General features: G+C 41.7%; 1 protein-coding gene across 1 annotated transcript in view; it reads left to right on the forward strand.

Moving 5' to 3' along the window:
• tle2b (TLE family member 2, transcriptional corepressor b) overlaps positions 1-15,928 on the forward strand; it is a 108,272-nt gene that overhangs the window by 70,585 nt on the left and 21,759 nt on the right. Inside the window, 5 exon segments of the mRNA XM_034146330.1 lie at positions 73-135; positions 2,277-2,351; positions 6,748-6,928; positions 9,544-9,560; positions 13,688-13,828. Coding sequence (XP_034002221.1) covers positions 73-135; positions 2,277-2,351; positions 6,748-6,928; positions 9,544-9,560; positions 13,688-13,828 — 477 coding nt within the window.

A 15,928-nucleotide genomic window follows, 5' to 3' on the forward strand; every position in this document is an offset into this window, starting at 1 on the left:
TTGAGTATTTACTATCTTACAATATGCGACATGGTGATCACGTATCCCTTTTTTTCTTTGTTTCCTTCGCAGGCGGAGATTGTGAAGCGTCTCAGTGCCATCTGCGCTCAGATCATCCCTTTCCTCTCTCAAGAGGTAAGTGTCACTACCGCAGACACACACTAGATAATCAAGTGACGATTATTCACACCTCAGGCCTCTATCATATTCACATTTAGAATAAATAATATCTCCAGAATACATAAAGTCAAAATCCATGAATAGCCAAATATACATTCAGAATTTCTCTTTTTATTGACAAAAAGGTTACATTTGTGTGCTCAAGTGTAAGTAAGCATAGAAAAAAGAAAACATGACTACAATATGTTACAATATGTGTCTTTGGTACTGCAACAACAATGCCAGTTTAAGAGTTTCATTCCTTCAGAAATGTTTTGATTTAACTTTATGATGAGTTTTGTAGCTATAGTTTTGCCATCTGCCTCAAGGAGTACTGCTCTGTGTTTGAAAAGCAGGTCAATCATCAAATCAAACCATCATTTAACTAATTATATCTTTCTCAAACATTAGGCATCTGGCTTATGAATAAATAGAGAAATGTGTCAGAAACATTGTCATCATAGTTTACTAATGGCGAATACAATTTACATTACTGCATTATAATCAAAGCAGGTTTGCTGATTTGTGTGGCACTAACAAGTTCATGTAACATAGTGTAAACATATGTCCAAACACAGTTACATCACCGATATATTGCAATATGTTTGCATTAGTAGAGTTCATTCAAAAATGTTTTGATTAAACTATATGATGAATACTGAGACTGTAGTTTTGCATTTATTCCCTAATATTTCAAGCTGGCTGTTTGAAAAGCATATCAACCAAAAAATCAAACCAACAATTAACTGATTATATCTTTATCAAACATTAAACATCTATTAAATTATCAAATAAAATTCATTTATCAGAAACATTGTCAACATAGTTTACATTACTGCGTTATGATCCAAACAGCTTTCCTGAATTTCAAGATAAACATGTGTCCACTGCATATGACTCATATGTGTTGCACCAAATAATCTTTACAAGGTCAAAACGTGATGTATTAAACAAATTCCCACAAGTATGAGAGTCACTGGAAACAATACAGAACTCTTATGAGATTAGAAACACTTATATAGGATTTCATTAAGAGGCTCTGTGGCTTCAAGAGTACTGTTGCATTGTTTTCCCAACATTTATATTGCATTATCTTCAAATTAAATATTCCCACTGCACTCCTTTGGGCCCTATTTTCATTCAACAACATTATCACCATTTCTGTGTTAGTGCTTAGCCTCCATTAATTGCTTCTTAAATCTATTTATATATATATATATATATATATATATGCCTAATACAGCTTAAATAAGTAAGAGGACCACAGTTATTAAAGTTACGGATATTGTCGTGTGTTTCTCTGACTGTGTGTGAGAGTGTGTGTCATACAAACCTGCAGACACTGTCTGAGAGTGTGTGTGTGTGCACTGATAAGTGATCTCCCTGGAGACAGGAAGGTCACAGCTCTGTCAGTTCAATATTGACACTGTGTGTGTGTGTGGTGTGTGTGAGAGAGCATATTTGCGTTTGTGTGACTGATTACATTGGGATTTTGTGTAAACAAACGGAGATTTTAGCTAGTGTGGCTTTCAGCACGTGTGTTTCTGTGTGCGTGACTTAGCGTTGTGTGAATGCTTTCCCAATGCACTTTCATATGTATTCACCTACCTGTGAAAGAAGAATTTGGTGGTTTCTAATACCTTTCCTTTAATGATTCCTGCTGTATGATACTGGCATGCATCTAATATACAATATGTTAACTTTAAGCTGCAGTGTTATATACTTTAACTTGTTATTTTTATATAAACATTTTTTTAATCTGATCTTTTGTGGACATTTTTACTTTTCATGTTTATATAAATATATATATTTTTTTATTGTTACTGCATATTATTACTTTAAATTCTAATGTTTATATATTTATATTTATTCTACTTTTTTTTTTTAACTATATCATATGTAGCATCTGTCACAAAACAAAAGTTCCTCCGGGATAAAAACTAAATATTCAGATTCTGCGTTAATTCATACAGCACAGATAATGATACAATCCTCAATTTCTTTCTGTGGTTTTGAATGTGTGTGTGTGTACGTGCGTGTGTGTGTTCATACGTTGTTTGTGTTTGTGTGTGTCTGTGTGTGTGTGTGTGTGTGTGTCTGTGTGTGTGTGTGTGTAGCACCAGCAACAGGTGGTCCAAGCAGTGGAGAGGGCCAAGCAGGTCACTATGGCTGAACTGAACGCCATCATCGGGGTGAGTCACCTCCATTCTCCTCTCCAACACAAACCAAATAATTAAATATGTGATGTATGATGGTACGTTCTGATCATGTTAATTGTAAAGTCAGTCAGGCAGCAATTATTTTACTGGCCACTGATAAAGAGCTTTGTATCAAAGTCGTTTTTTCTAAATGAAAATTGGCCTTTAAAGGATTATTTTGTTTGAGGTTTTAATTTTGAAGTTTTCTATTTGAGAACCAATCTGTTAGAATCAGATGTTAATCAGCATCTCATCCAGAGTTGAATTTATGTTTTGTGAAGTCTAATTCAAAGATTGTGACATCAGAAAATAGAGGTGTTGCATCCTGTTCTCTTGGACGATGCTATCAGTTTCAAATTAAGATGCAATGAGTCACTGTTCCAATTAAAGATGCTCTGGAGCAGCTTCTAATCCAAGTTCTCAACATGGTGCATTCACTTGCTCCTCAGATGGTTTTGAAATTGTTTCTCCGACTTCGTTTGTTCATGAGCTTTAAGTTGTAATGTGGAAACTTCATGGACGACCAACAGATGATGTTTGGCATATCATTGCTCAGAGCGTTTAACTAACACATTAATATATATATGTGACCATGTTTCACCCTTTCCACCTAGTTTCACGAAAATCAGGCCATTCTTTTTTTCTTTAATAATAATAATTTAAGACAGACATAAAGAAAATAAGTGTACCTTCCTTGGCAGATGTAAATGATACAAATGTAGTTTCTGACTACAACAAACTCTGCACATGCGTTTTTCTCAAATGTGTTAAAAAAAGTGAAATACATCGGTGAATGATATCAGATCAATCAGCTCTGATTGTGGTATTGGTATACTGATCACATTACTGTCTACTTATATAAATACAGTATGGGGTACACTGCTATTAAGACGCTCTCTCTGAACAGACATTTCGTGTAAAAATGACGCTAACATACAAACTAACACACGTAAGAGAATAAATTCCTTAATTACATTGATACAACACTCCTAAAATCGCATTTAATACTAATAAGTTACAATACATATAAGGCACACACACAGACACGCACGCACGCACGCACACACACACACACACACACACACACACACACACACACACACACACACAGACACACACACACACACGCACACAGGCGCACACGCACGCACACACACACACACACACACACACACACACACACACAACCAGACACAGCACACACCATCACAGGCACACAGGCGCACACACACACACACACAGACACACACACACACACACACCACACACAAACACACACACACACACAGACAAACACACACCACACGAAACGCACACGCACAAACCACACACACACACACACACACACACAACCCACACACACACACACAAGACACACACACACACACGCACGCACAAACACCCACACACACACCACACACACACACACACACACCACACACACACACACACACACACACACACACACACACACACACACACACACACCACACACACTCAGTGATGCTCCTGAGAGACGGGGCTTTCCAGAGCTTGTCGGAGCGCTGATCACATTACTGTCTACTTAAAGCCTTTTGTTCCTCCCTGCACTACAAACACTGCTGTCTCTGAGGTGTGTGTGTGTGTGTGAGTGTGTTAGACACACCAGCTTCGACAAAACAACACACGAAAACACATCATAATGCTCCCCTCAGGATAATAGCCTTTCTTTATCTGTAGCTGCTCCTCTGCTCTCTTTGCTATCCCCCATCATCCTCTTTCTCCAGCTTTTTTCTCTGTTCATTTTCTTTCCGGATTTTCTCATCCCTCCTTTTTTTAATCTTTTATCCTTCTGTCCCTCCTTCCCTGTCCTCATTTATCCTCTCTCATTGTTTTTGGCTCCGTCTTATCTTTTCTCTCTCCACTGCACACGTTCCCTCCCTCTTCCTGAGCTCATTCACCCTCGCGCCCTATCTTTTCCTGTTCATTTAAAGTGGACCTATCATGCTATATTTGAATAATATATTGTAGGACCATACCTATATAAGGCATATTTATACGTTTTCTTTTTCAAAATACCAAACAGATCATGCATTTTAGCCATGCCTCATTTCGCTCTATTTTGCTCTCCTCCACCCTGCTGACCACGCCCCCCTGCAAAGGAGGGGGCCGAGTTACGAGCGTCGTGTTACCATGCTGTTACCATGCTGTTACCATGCTGTTACCATGCCACGGCAACCTCTCATTCCTCTGATAGGTGGAGAGTTGGCCATATAGGCGGAGCTCCTCCGTCTTGACGTCAGAGAAATGTTCAAATCTGGATCAGTTTTTATCAGATCCGTTGCAGCCCCGTTTTTAGAGATTTGGGTATGGAGGAAAATAGAGAGGGTTGTGTTTTCTGACACTTGGTGAGTTCCCTGGAACACCGGGGACACATATTCATGTATAAAAGACGTACAAAAGTGCATTTTGCATGATAGGTCCCCTTTAAGGTCCTTCACTGCCTCCTCCGTGATTTCCCTCTGTTCCTCCCGCTCATTTTCTTCCCCTCAAATGTCCCCTCTCTGCGCTCTCCCTTCTCATCCTGCCATTCCTCTGTAATGTATCCCATTTCTTTCTGCCACTTACCATCTCCTCTTTCTTTGCTTTCTCTGTGTACCCTGACCATTTAATTTCCCTCTTCCTATATGTATTTCCTTGGTGTCCATCTTTATATCCCTTTAATCCAATAATCTGTATATCTTTCTTCCTCTTATTTTCCTCTCTAATTGCTGAGCTCTCCATGTGGATTTCATTTCATTCGCCTTCTCACTTTCTTTCTATCCCCCGTCTTCTCCATCTCCTTTGTTCTTTGCACTTCCTTTTCTAATAAGGCCCTATTGTGCCTTTGGATGTTTCCCTTTCCTGTAATCTGTTATATAGTGAAGTTAGGCAAGGTATATTGTATGTATATAATATGCTTACCTCCGTAACATGATGACATCATTATGCAACACTCGCGCTTCTATTGGCTAGCGACCAACCCAACAGCTAACCAACAGACTGGGCTCTGGTTTCAGACAGAGGGTGAAAAGAGGAGGTATATCAAAATAAAGAGCTTTTTGAACATTAAAGCATGGACACATGTCACAGTAAATACTCATATGAACCTTAAAAGAGCATAATGCACAAATATGAATGCAGAAGTTGATAGGTACATCAGTAGAAAATAAGCTTTGGAACAGAGGCAAATGGAATACAATACATCAAAGTAACACACGCATATAGGCTATATAACCCTCTAGTTAAAGGGGACCTATCATGCAAAATGCACTTTTGTACGTCTTTTATACATGAATATGTGTCCCCGGGGTGTCGGGGAACTCACCAAGTGTCAGAAAATACAACCCTCTCTATTTTCCTCCGTACCCAAATCTCTAAAAACGGGGCTACAACGGAGCTGATCCAGATTTCCATCCGCTGTGACGTCATAGCGGCGGCGGACCCACAGAAAGTTGCTATCAGAAACAATACCTGACGTGTTTTGGACGTAATCTCGTCTTTGTTTACATTAGCAAGCCTCGCTAACACTCAGAGCTAACCTGTACTGGAGAGCACATGTGTTTAAAAAGCAGGACATAAAAAAAGAACTCACCTTGTGATAAACCTGCAAGAGAAAAAGCATTTGAGCTCCATACTGTTTCAGAAATAATCCTTGACGTGGTTTAAACAGGATGGCGTTTTATCACAGCAGAACTTTATCTCCGGTAGAATTCTGATCAGGCATTAGCTCCGCCTCCTCTTTTTAATTTTTTTTCAAGCTAAGGACCCAAAATCCGCGTTTCTCTAACAGGGCTGCAAAAGAGGGGTTTGACCAGTATGAGGCATGGCTACAATGGGTGATCTGTTTGGTATTTTGAAAAGAAAACTTCACAGACATGTTTTATATAGGTATGGCCCTACAATATATTTTTCAAATATAGCATGATAGGTCCACTTTAAGCTACAATGAACACAACAAATAAAATCAAATCAAAATGTATTATAGCCCCAAATCACAAGAAATGCCTCAAAGGGCTGTACAAAGCAAAGACAAAAACAAAATACAAACGTCATAGCATAAAAATTAGAAAAACATGGGAGAGAGCAACAAAGAAACAATGCAAAAAGTTATGTAACAAAATAACCAAGGGGGTACGAGTTAGCCACCAGAGACTATACTTATAGCGATCATTCTCTTCTTAATCACAGTATATGAAGTTCAAGACAAGTTACCACCTCTTTGTGCGAAGTGTGTGTCCCATTGAGTGAACGTCCCTGTTCTTTGCACTTTCTCATGCTTCGATTTCTTTACCTTGTTTCTTCTAACCTCCCACCCCGTTGTATTCCACCATCTCCCCCTCCCCTCTCCCTCCTCTCCCTGTGGCCACAGCAGCAGCAGCTCCAGCACCTGTCTCACCACACCCCCGGCATCCCCCTCACGCCTCACCCCTCAGGCCTCTCCCTGGGGGCGGGGGGGTCAGGGCTGCTGGCACTGACCGGCGCCCTGGGGGTCTCGGCCCACCTCGCCTCCAAAGATGAGCGAAACCACCTCGACGCCGAACATCTCAGAGGTAAAGAGCCGTCGAGTTTTCAATCTCAATCTCAATCTTTACTTATTTATATAGCACATTTCAAACAACCTCAGTTGACCAAAGTGCTGTACAGGCAATAATACAATACGAAATAACACAATGGGAGTACAATAATAAAACAATAATTAAAAACGTGATAAAAAGCACAATAACTAGAAACATATAAAAACACATACGAATGTAAAAATGTTATGTTCAACTAGTATTAAAAGCCAGTGCAAAGAGGTGAGTTTTTAGCTGAGATTTAAAAAGAGTTTTAGTCCTTGATGTTGGCGGATTGTGACTTAAAGGTCCCATGTCATGCTTTTCTGGTTATTACCCGTCCCCTTGTGTGTTATGAAGGTTTTTCGGCATGTACTGTAAACGGTCTGCAGAGTCACTACCCCTCAAAGTACACCCTGTAGCGAGTAAAACTCTAACACAGAAAAGACCTGTCTATGCTGCCCCAGAACACCTCGTTGGAGATTTCTCTTTTTCTTCCTGGGTACAGTGACGTGCCCATACCCAAATGGACCAATCCGTGGAGCCGTTACGTTACGTCCGCGGAGCCGTTAGGTTAAGTCCGCGGATTGGTCCAAATGGATCAGCTGCAGCTCCGCCGATTTCTCCTCCCTGAGACGGCGGGACGGGGTGAGGCTGTGAGTCGGTGTGTGAGCACACACACAAACTCCCAGCCAGGCTGCGGGTGTGTGTGTGTGTTCGGGCTGGTTTCGGGCTGGGTTTCGCTGTCTCGCATACGGCCACTGGGCTCATAGGGAGGGGGGGGCAGGAGCTCCAACAAGCCGTTTAGGACAGAGAGTGAATACACATACTATACAGAGATGCTGTATGAGAAACCAATGTGAGTTTGGAAAATTGCATAAATCTATTCTAGTATACCTCAACAATGGAATTATGATCAGTAGAAATGGCCATGACATGGGACCTTTAACTTTGTTCAGGCATGCTGGTCTGAAAGAGCCAGAGCAGCGGGGAGTTAGGATTTGACATTTACACGATCTAGCCTTCTAATGAAGAAATTCAAAACTGTTTATGTTAAAAGGAAATACATCTGATCCATAGGGTTACATTCAGTGGCAGCAGGCTTCAATTACCTGGAGGACATGAGCCGTTTGAAGACTAAAAGTTCACTGGAAGTTGTCTTTAATTGATATAAGAGAAACAGCATGATATTTCCTGCAGGATTGACCAGGGCAGTTTAAAATGTGTTCAGTAAATGTGCTTTTTAGCCTGACACCACAAAAACGAATCTGCAACCTAACAGTTCATGGTTGATTTCAAAGACCGTTGATCAGCCGTAGATAAAAATGCATTTCGACGGAGCTTCAACTAATTAGAGCAGCGATACATAACGTAATTCATGGTCAATATAAAGAAAGTGTTGACAGGTTATTTTTTGAAAATCTAGGAAGTTACTCATCAGCAGCAGCCTTCTTTTTATATTATTTTTTGGGGGGAAATGCCTCATCAGCGCTCCTTCACAGTCATCGTCTCAAAAGCCCTATATTTAATAAAGTATATATTGTATTTCTTTCCAAAGGGGAGGGACACCAGACACATTTACCAGAGCAAATAAAACATGAGCTGATATTTTAATCTGGTTCCAAGCCAGGACGTTTTACTCTCTTATAGCCCTAACATATATCATATCTGCAGTTGTGTCAGGTCACAAGCTTTCATCATTGAAAATCAATTGCACTATCCAAAATGTTGATAAGAGATTTAGCAAGTTCAATACAAGCGAGGTGGAGTAACAGACTCTGGGAAATCATCCAGAATGATACCATAAGATACCCCGCATGCAAGTATAATCTTTTTCCACACAAAATGTTTGTATTTCTGTATTTACATTGAGATTGAATTTGCATTGAGATAAACTTTGACAGCAGCTACAGAATAAAAACATCATTTTATAATCTTAAACCAAAATGCAAAAGACATACATCATTTGTGACTGCCGGCGTTTGCATAATTTGTTCAGCGAGTCATCTTTTGGACTGAATTTGAACTTCCCTTTTCAGATTGACGTTATAATATGGACGGACGTATTCATGGCATGGCACTTGTGTGAATACACAAGAAACGCTTTCTCCCAGTGAACTCTCATTCACCCCAATAGAATATCTTATCTCTGCGCTCTGTTGCAGGCAGCGAGCCAAGAGAGACTTTCTCATGAATAAACCGAGAGAAAAAAAGAAGAAGGAGAAATGAGTATAGAAAGGGAACGAGATAGAGAGATCAATGTGTTCAGAGTGGCGTGCTAAGCATCTGGGTGAGAGCTTATGCATGTCTGCAGCTGTGTGTGTTTCTGTTCTTGCATACGAGGGGAAGAATGAGTGAAAGGATAGAGAGCGTTGAACGAGGCAGCGGAGGAAGACAGAGAGCTTTGTCTGAGAGGGAGGGGAAGATAAAGAGGACGCTGAAATCAGTAACAATAGCTGCTCTGTATCTTCATTAGAGAGGATAAGTTGGAGTTCAGTGCAACCTTGGCGGACTGGGGACTGTTGTTATTATTATCACCAGTGACGTCAAATGTTCTCTCTTTTTTCCCATTTTCTCTACTCTCTTATTTACCTTTCTCCGCCCCATCCCAGAGGGAGCGCCCAGCAGGGTGAGTATTCATATGTGTGCACAGTAAAGCGTCATATTTTCTGTGTTTGTGTGTGTGTGTGTGTGTGTGTGTGTGTGTGTGTGTGTGTGTGTGTGTGTGTGTGTGTGTGTGTGTGTGTGTGTGTGTGTGTGTGTGTGTGTGTGTGTGTGTGTGGTGTGTGTGTGTGTGTGTGTGTGTGTGTGTGTGTGTGTGTGTGTGTGTGTGTGTGTGTGTGTGTGTGTGTGTGTGTGTGTGTGAGACATTGATAAACTGAGGGAAATGGAGACGCACTGTAAAGTGGCCTCTAAAAAAAAAACTCTGGGTACAGCTGGAGCTCTGCCAGGAGAACGCAGCTCAACGCCAGCACAATATCTGCTCAGTGCTTTCAACCTTGAGGATTTTACAAGGTTTTTACTTCACTCATGAGCTCACAGGCGTTTCACTGTTATCTGGAACAAAGTACAAACTCAGAGAATGGATGAACAAGCAAATGTTTGCTCATCAGCGCCACAAATGTTCTGGTAATCTAGAATAATTACTGAACAAGTGAAAGGATTAAAACCAAGTTAATGGTAAATGCTGCCAAAAATACACAGCATTTGGTGTGTGTAGAAACTCCAGATTGGATCCAGTATAACACGCCAACAATATGGGAACTGTAGGGGTTATAAAAATGTGTACTTGGTAGTTGATTGAGTTTTTTAAGAAATGATCCCCTGATTTACAGATGTCTTTTTCCCAATGTAAGTCAATGGGAAAAAGTATTGTTGGGCCCTATGGCTTCACGGATTGACACAGAAGTTTTAGTACCACTACAACTACTGTATTTGCTTCAACTTCCAGAGCTCTTCCTTAATGTCAGAATAACACCAACATTCACACCATTGAGAACCATATGAAAATATGTTTCTCAGCAGACCTTGATCTTTTGCATTGATTAGGAGAGCATTCAAATACGTTTTTTATGTTGTCTATTTTCTAACTCAATTGCAAGTTGCTGAAATACTGATTTTGACATCGTGTCCTTTTAAGGTCGTAGGCAAGAACACACTTTTGCTGAACAGATTTCCTTTCAAACTTGCAGCATTTTAATTAAGTGTGAAGGTGAGATGTGACCGTATGCTGACTCAGGTTACCATAATTAATGGGTTTAAAGATAATAATAAAAACCATCCTTAGAAAAATGTAGTAAATGCAACCTGCCTCACAGGTTTTGCACACATTTTATGCCTCTATAGTTCAAAGTCCCTGTTAATCGCCTGGAGAATTAATGGAGTGCAAATCGTCTGAGTGAAATTCAGTGGACGTCTATGGCTTTCTCCCTGGCTGCAGATTTCTCTGCTTTCTGGAAAGTGTGTGAACACTCACTTACTGTAGTGGAGGACAGCTGGCCTTCATCAGTGTAACTGTTGATAACACACAGAGAGAGAGGGGGGGGGGGGGGGGGGGGGGGGGGGGGTGGAGAGTGACATTGGAAAAGGAATGAGAGAGAAGGACTAAAGAGGAAGAAAAAAAGACATAGAAAAGTAGGGAGGGAAAGGTTGTTAAAGAAAATACCAGCAAGTCTTTGTTCTGGCTTTTATTGAGAAATGAAAATGATTTAAGAGCGCTACTGATTTCACTTTCCCTCCCTCTCTCTCTGTCCGCTATGAAACCCCGAGCATAATTTAATTGCTAAACACAATGCTGATTGTTAAGCAGCAGGAACATATTTCTCATATGAGAGCTGAGGTCTTGACTGAACGAAGCCAAGTGTTACAGCATTTGGAAAAGAGGGAGGGGAGAGATGCATATCAACTGGCGTTTTCTCAAAGAGACCAGTAAAACATGTTGGAATTTTAAACGGAGGGGAAATAAAGGACAGGAGAAGAGGGGGGAAAAGGCGGAGGAGGAGGAGGAGGAGGAGAAAGCAGAGAGGGAAGTTTGTTAAGTTGCACTGAGGTCCATTGTGTGGTTTCTCCTCCGTCCAGCGCTCCTTCCTGTCGGCCCCGTGGGCTCCTTCCTGTGTGACTCATTGGTGTGTTAAACCCACACTGAGCTTGTCCCCCCCACAGGGGACAGAGAATGACAAGTGGCCCTCACCGAACCTCTGGCCCCAGCGTAAAAAAACAACACAATGCTTTGATTCGTCTTTTCTCAGTGCGAGCGCCAGGCCAGGCTGTGTTGTAAATATGCCGGCACAGCTTTATTGCCAAATAATGAGAGTCATATTTTACATTAGGACCGGTGTGTCGGGGGGGAAGAGCACTAATTAGCTTCGTACGCTGTCTTGTGCTTCTATGGCTACGGTTTAAACCTGTGCCTACGTCTGCTGTTCTCGGAGTGTGTGTGTGTGTGTGTGTGTGTGTGTGTGTGTGTGTGTGTGTGTGTGTGTGTGTGTGTGTGTGTGTGTGTGTGTGTGTGTGTGTGTGTGTGTGTGTGTGTGTGTGTGTGTGTGTGTGTGTGTGTGTGTGTGTGTGTGTGTGTGTGTGTGTGTGTGTGTGTGTGTGTGTGTGTGTGTGTGTGTGTTTGCTGCTCAGTGTGTTCTACCTTCTTTACCCAAGCTAATGTCTACAGAGCCATTGTGTAAATGCTTCTTAAAGAGGCCCTATTAAGGCAATTTTGGGTTTTCCCTTTCCTGTTCTGTGTTGTAAAGGTTTTTGTGCATGTAAATGGTCTGCAAAGGCTAAAATCCCTGTGTTCCCTCCAAAGGGAGTTTCTCTCCCACACACTCCCCCCCTCTGCCTGAAACCATTTCAACTCCTACTCCTTTGTTTACTTCCATAACATACACTGTAGTGACATCACTATGTAACACTCTTTGTTTGGCTAGCGCTCCAACACATTGTAAGTGATAGGCTAAGGGGTAGGACAACTCTGAGCAGTTGACCAATCCCAACAGAGCAGACCAGCTAACCAATCAGAGCAGACTGGGCTCTGGTTTCAGACAGAGGGTGAAAAGAGGTGCTGCAGCACAGGCAGTATGAGAAAGAGAGCTTTTTGAACATTAAAGCATGGAGACATGTAGAGACACTACATACTGATATACACCTGAACATCAGCAGGAGAGGACTCTTTAAAGTAGAGACACTACATACTGATATACACCTGAACATCAGCAGGAGAGGACTCTTTAAAGTAGAGACACTACATACTGATATACACCTGAACATCAGCAGGAGAGGACTCTTTAAAGTAGAGACACTACATACTGATATACACCTGAACATCAGCAGGAGAGGACTCTTTAAAGTAGAGACACTACATACTGATATACACCTGAACATCAGCAGGAGAGGACTCTTTAAAGTAGAGACACTACATACTGATATACACCTGAACATCAGCAGGAGAGGACTCTTTAAAGTAGAGACACGACATACTGATATACACCTGAACATCAGCAGGAGAGGACTCTTTAAAGTAGAGACACGACATACTGATATACACCTGAACATCAGCAGGAGAGGACTCTTTAAAGTAGAGACACTACATACTGATATACACCTGAACATCAGCAGGAGAGGACTCTTTAAAGTAGAGACACTACATACTGATATACACCTGAACATCAGCAGGAGAGGACTCTTTAAAGTAGAGACACTACATACTGATATACACCTGAACATCAGCAGGAGAGGACTCTTAAAGTAGAGACACTACATACTGATATACACCTGGACATCAGCAGGAGAGGACTCTTTAAAGTAGAGACACTACATACTGATATACACCTGAACATCAGCAGGAGAGGACTCTTTAAAGTAGAGACACTACATACTGATATACACCTGAACATCAGCAGGAGAGGACTCTTTAAAGTAGAGACACGACATACTGATATACACCTGAACATCAGCAGGAGAGGACTCTTTAAAGTAGAGACACTACATACTGATATACACCTGAACATCAGCAGGAGAGGACTCTTTAAAGTAGAGACACTACATACTGATGTACACCTGAACATCAGCAGGAGAGGACTCTTTAAAGTAGAGACACTACATACTGATATGAACCTGAAATGAGAATATTAGGGCCAATTTGATATCATAATCAGTACTTTATTAGATTTGTGTTTTCCCTTGTAAGTGTGTCTTTCAAAGTCTGTCTCTCAGGAAGTATTGCTAAGAGATTGTGTGTTTACAATTGTGTTTTTTCTCTTTCAGAGTAAGTCAGTGTCATCAACAGACAGTCAGCCCAATGAGGAGCGGCAGGGCCCGTCAGGAGGCTACTCCTCCTCTCAGGGAGGAGCCGAGGCCAAGAGGAGGCGCTGCGACGACAAGGAGCCTCTCCCTCCACACTCCTATGTACGTGTTTGTTCTCCTCATAAGATAACATTTAATATAGTATATAAATGATGACCATGGGTTGCAGAAGGGTAAAAATCAAGAAGTATACACCTAGATATAAAAGTTAATCATCTATTTGTGTCGCTATCTGGTTTCAATATTTCAAGTATGTTTTCTTTTTTTTATATATAAACTTCTGTTGAATTTGATTATTTTTTTAACTACTTTTTTTTCTTTTATTACTTTGAAACGTCTTTCCTGCTAATGAAAAATATCCTCTAAGCTAACTGTGGCTCATTTTAAGGTTTTTAAACATGTACTTTCCTCGTTACTAAACAAATAAATACATTTATCAATCATTAAACATATAAATATGCAACAAATTGTTCATATTAGATGCTATTAGTGTGCTATTGATGTATCACCGAGTAGTTTAAATAAAGCCACATACACACACACACACCAAAGATGTCACAAAGTGCATCTCTGTGGTCATTTAAAGGCCGCTACACACCCACCAGAGACCAAAGAACGCGTACCGAAGGCGTCCCGACTTTTACGTCAGTTACGTCGCCTGCGTCGGCTACGCCGCCCGCCTACGAACACACCGCAAATACTTCAGTTGACGAGTGGCAATAACTGTCCTTACCAGCAGCCAGCGGTAGTGTGAACAGCCAATCAGAGTGATTGCTTGGGCCGACCTTCTCTGACCTCCCGCGGCCGATTCAACATGTTGAATTCAACATGTTGAATTGGCCGCGGGAGGTGTGAAAAGGTGCCGTAAAGAGACGACGGTGCGGGACACACCAACCTGAGTAGGGCGCCGCGAATGCCCGACTGCCTCTGACGGCCTCTGACTCCGGCCATGACGTTATTGGCCACACAGGGTTCCTGGGGGGCCCGGGGCCAATTGGAGCCGTGTTTGGATGCTGGGATGGGGAAGAGGAAGGAGCCGCAGGCGATGTAGCGCCAGCAGAGAGACGGCCAAGGCAGATAGCTGTAATGAATTAGACGGCTGTGTGTTTGCGCTCGGGAGGATTGATTGACACCGGGAGTCTGTCTGTGGAACACGGCCTCCAGCTAAATCAGTTTGGCATCAACAACAGCAGCGAACCCAAATCTTCGCATTAGTTCAGAGTGAGAACAAGCACAGATAGTTTCCACTTTCTGGAGCTTTTTCCTCTCTTTCTGGCCGTCGAGCCACAGCTCCCATCTCTCTCTGTTTTCCCTTCTGCTCTGTCTCTTTATCCCCACCTTTCAATTTCACTTCTTTTCCCTCCTGTCTAGATTTTTTCTTCCAACTTATTTTGTGTTTGACTTTTTCCTCTTTCCATTCCTCTCTCTCTCTTACTGTATGTCTGTTTGCTCTTATATGTCTCTTTCTCTTTATCACCATCCCTCCATTTCACTATTCTTCCCACTCTTTTTAATTTCTCTTCCATCTTATTTCGTATTTTCTTCTTTTACTTTTTCCTCTTGACCTTCCTCTCTTTCTCTGTTTGCCTTGTCTACTTGTCACCACATCTCAATTTCTCTACTTTTCCTTCTCAATCTCTGGCCGTTTCTCAATGTCGAGTACGCTTGCTTGGTAGCACATGACTTCCGAGTCACTTCCTTCAGAAGCGAGGCAAGAATCCTTCCTGGCATTTGGAAAACGAAGAGTGGAACAGGCTAGCAAGTGTGCAGGTGTGCGTCATATGAGAGGCCCCGCCTTACATTTTCCGCCACAGATTTGGGGAAATTGGTCCGTGCGCAAAGCATTGTGGGGATTTTAAGGACGCGAAGTCTACCCATGTGCAGCCTCGAAATTTCCCACAAAACCAAGGACGCGGCCTCGGTGGAATTCCAAGTATGCTGGACATTGGAACGGTCCTGCTGCGCCACTTGATAACGTAGCATCCTTGAAATATTGGCTTGGAAGCCAATATCCTCGCGATTGAGAAACGGCCTCTGTCTTCTCGCTGTTTTTAATCATTTTACATTTTCTTTCCTTCTTACTTTCCTCTTTCGTTTCCTCTCTCTGTCTGTTTGCCTTTCTGCTCCGATATATCTCTGTCTCTTTATCAACCATTCTCAATTTCAATACTTTCACCTCTCTCTACCTTTTTGTTCCATCTC

The sequence above is a fragment of the Trematomus bernacchii genome, unplaced genomic scaffold (assembly GCF_902827165.1).
Source record: "Trematomus bernacchii unplaced genomic scaffold, fTreBer1.1, whole genome shotgun sequence".
Lineage (NCBI taxonomy): Eukaryota > Metazoa > Chordata > Actinopteri > Perciformes > Nototheniidae > Trematomus > Trematomus bernacchii.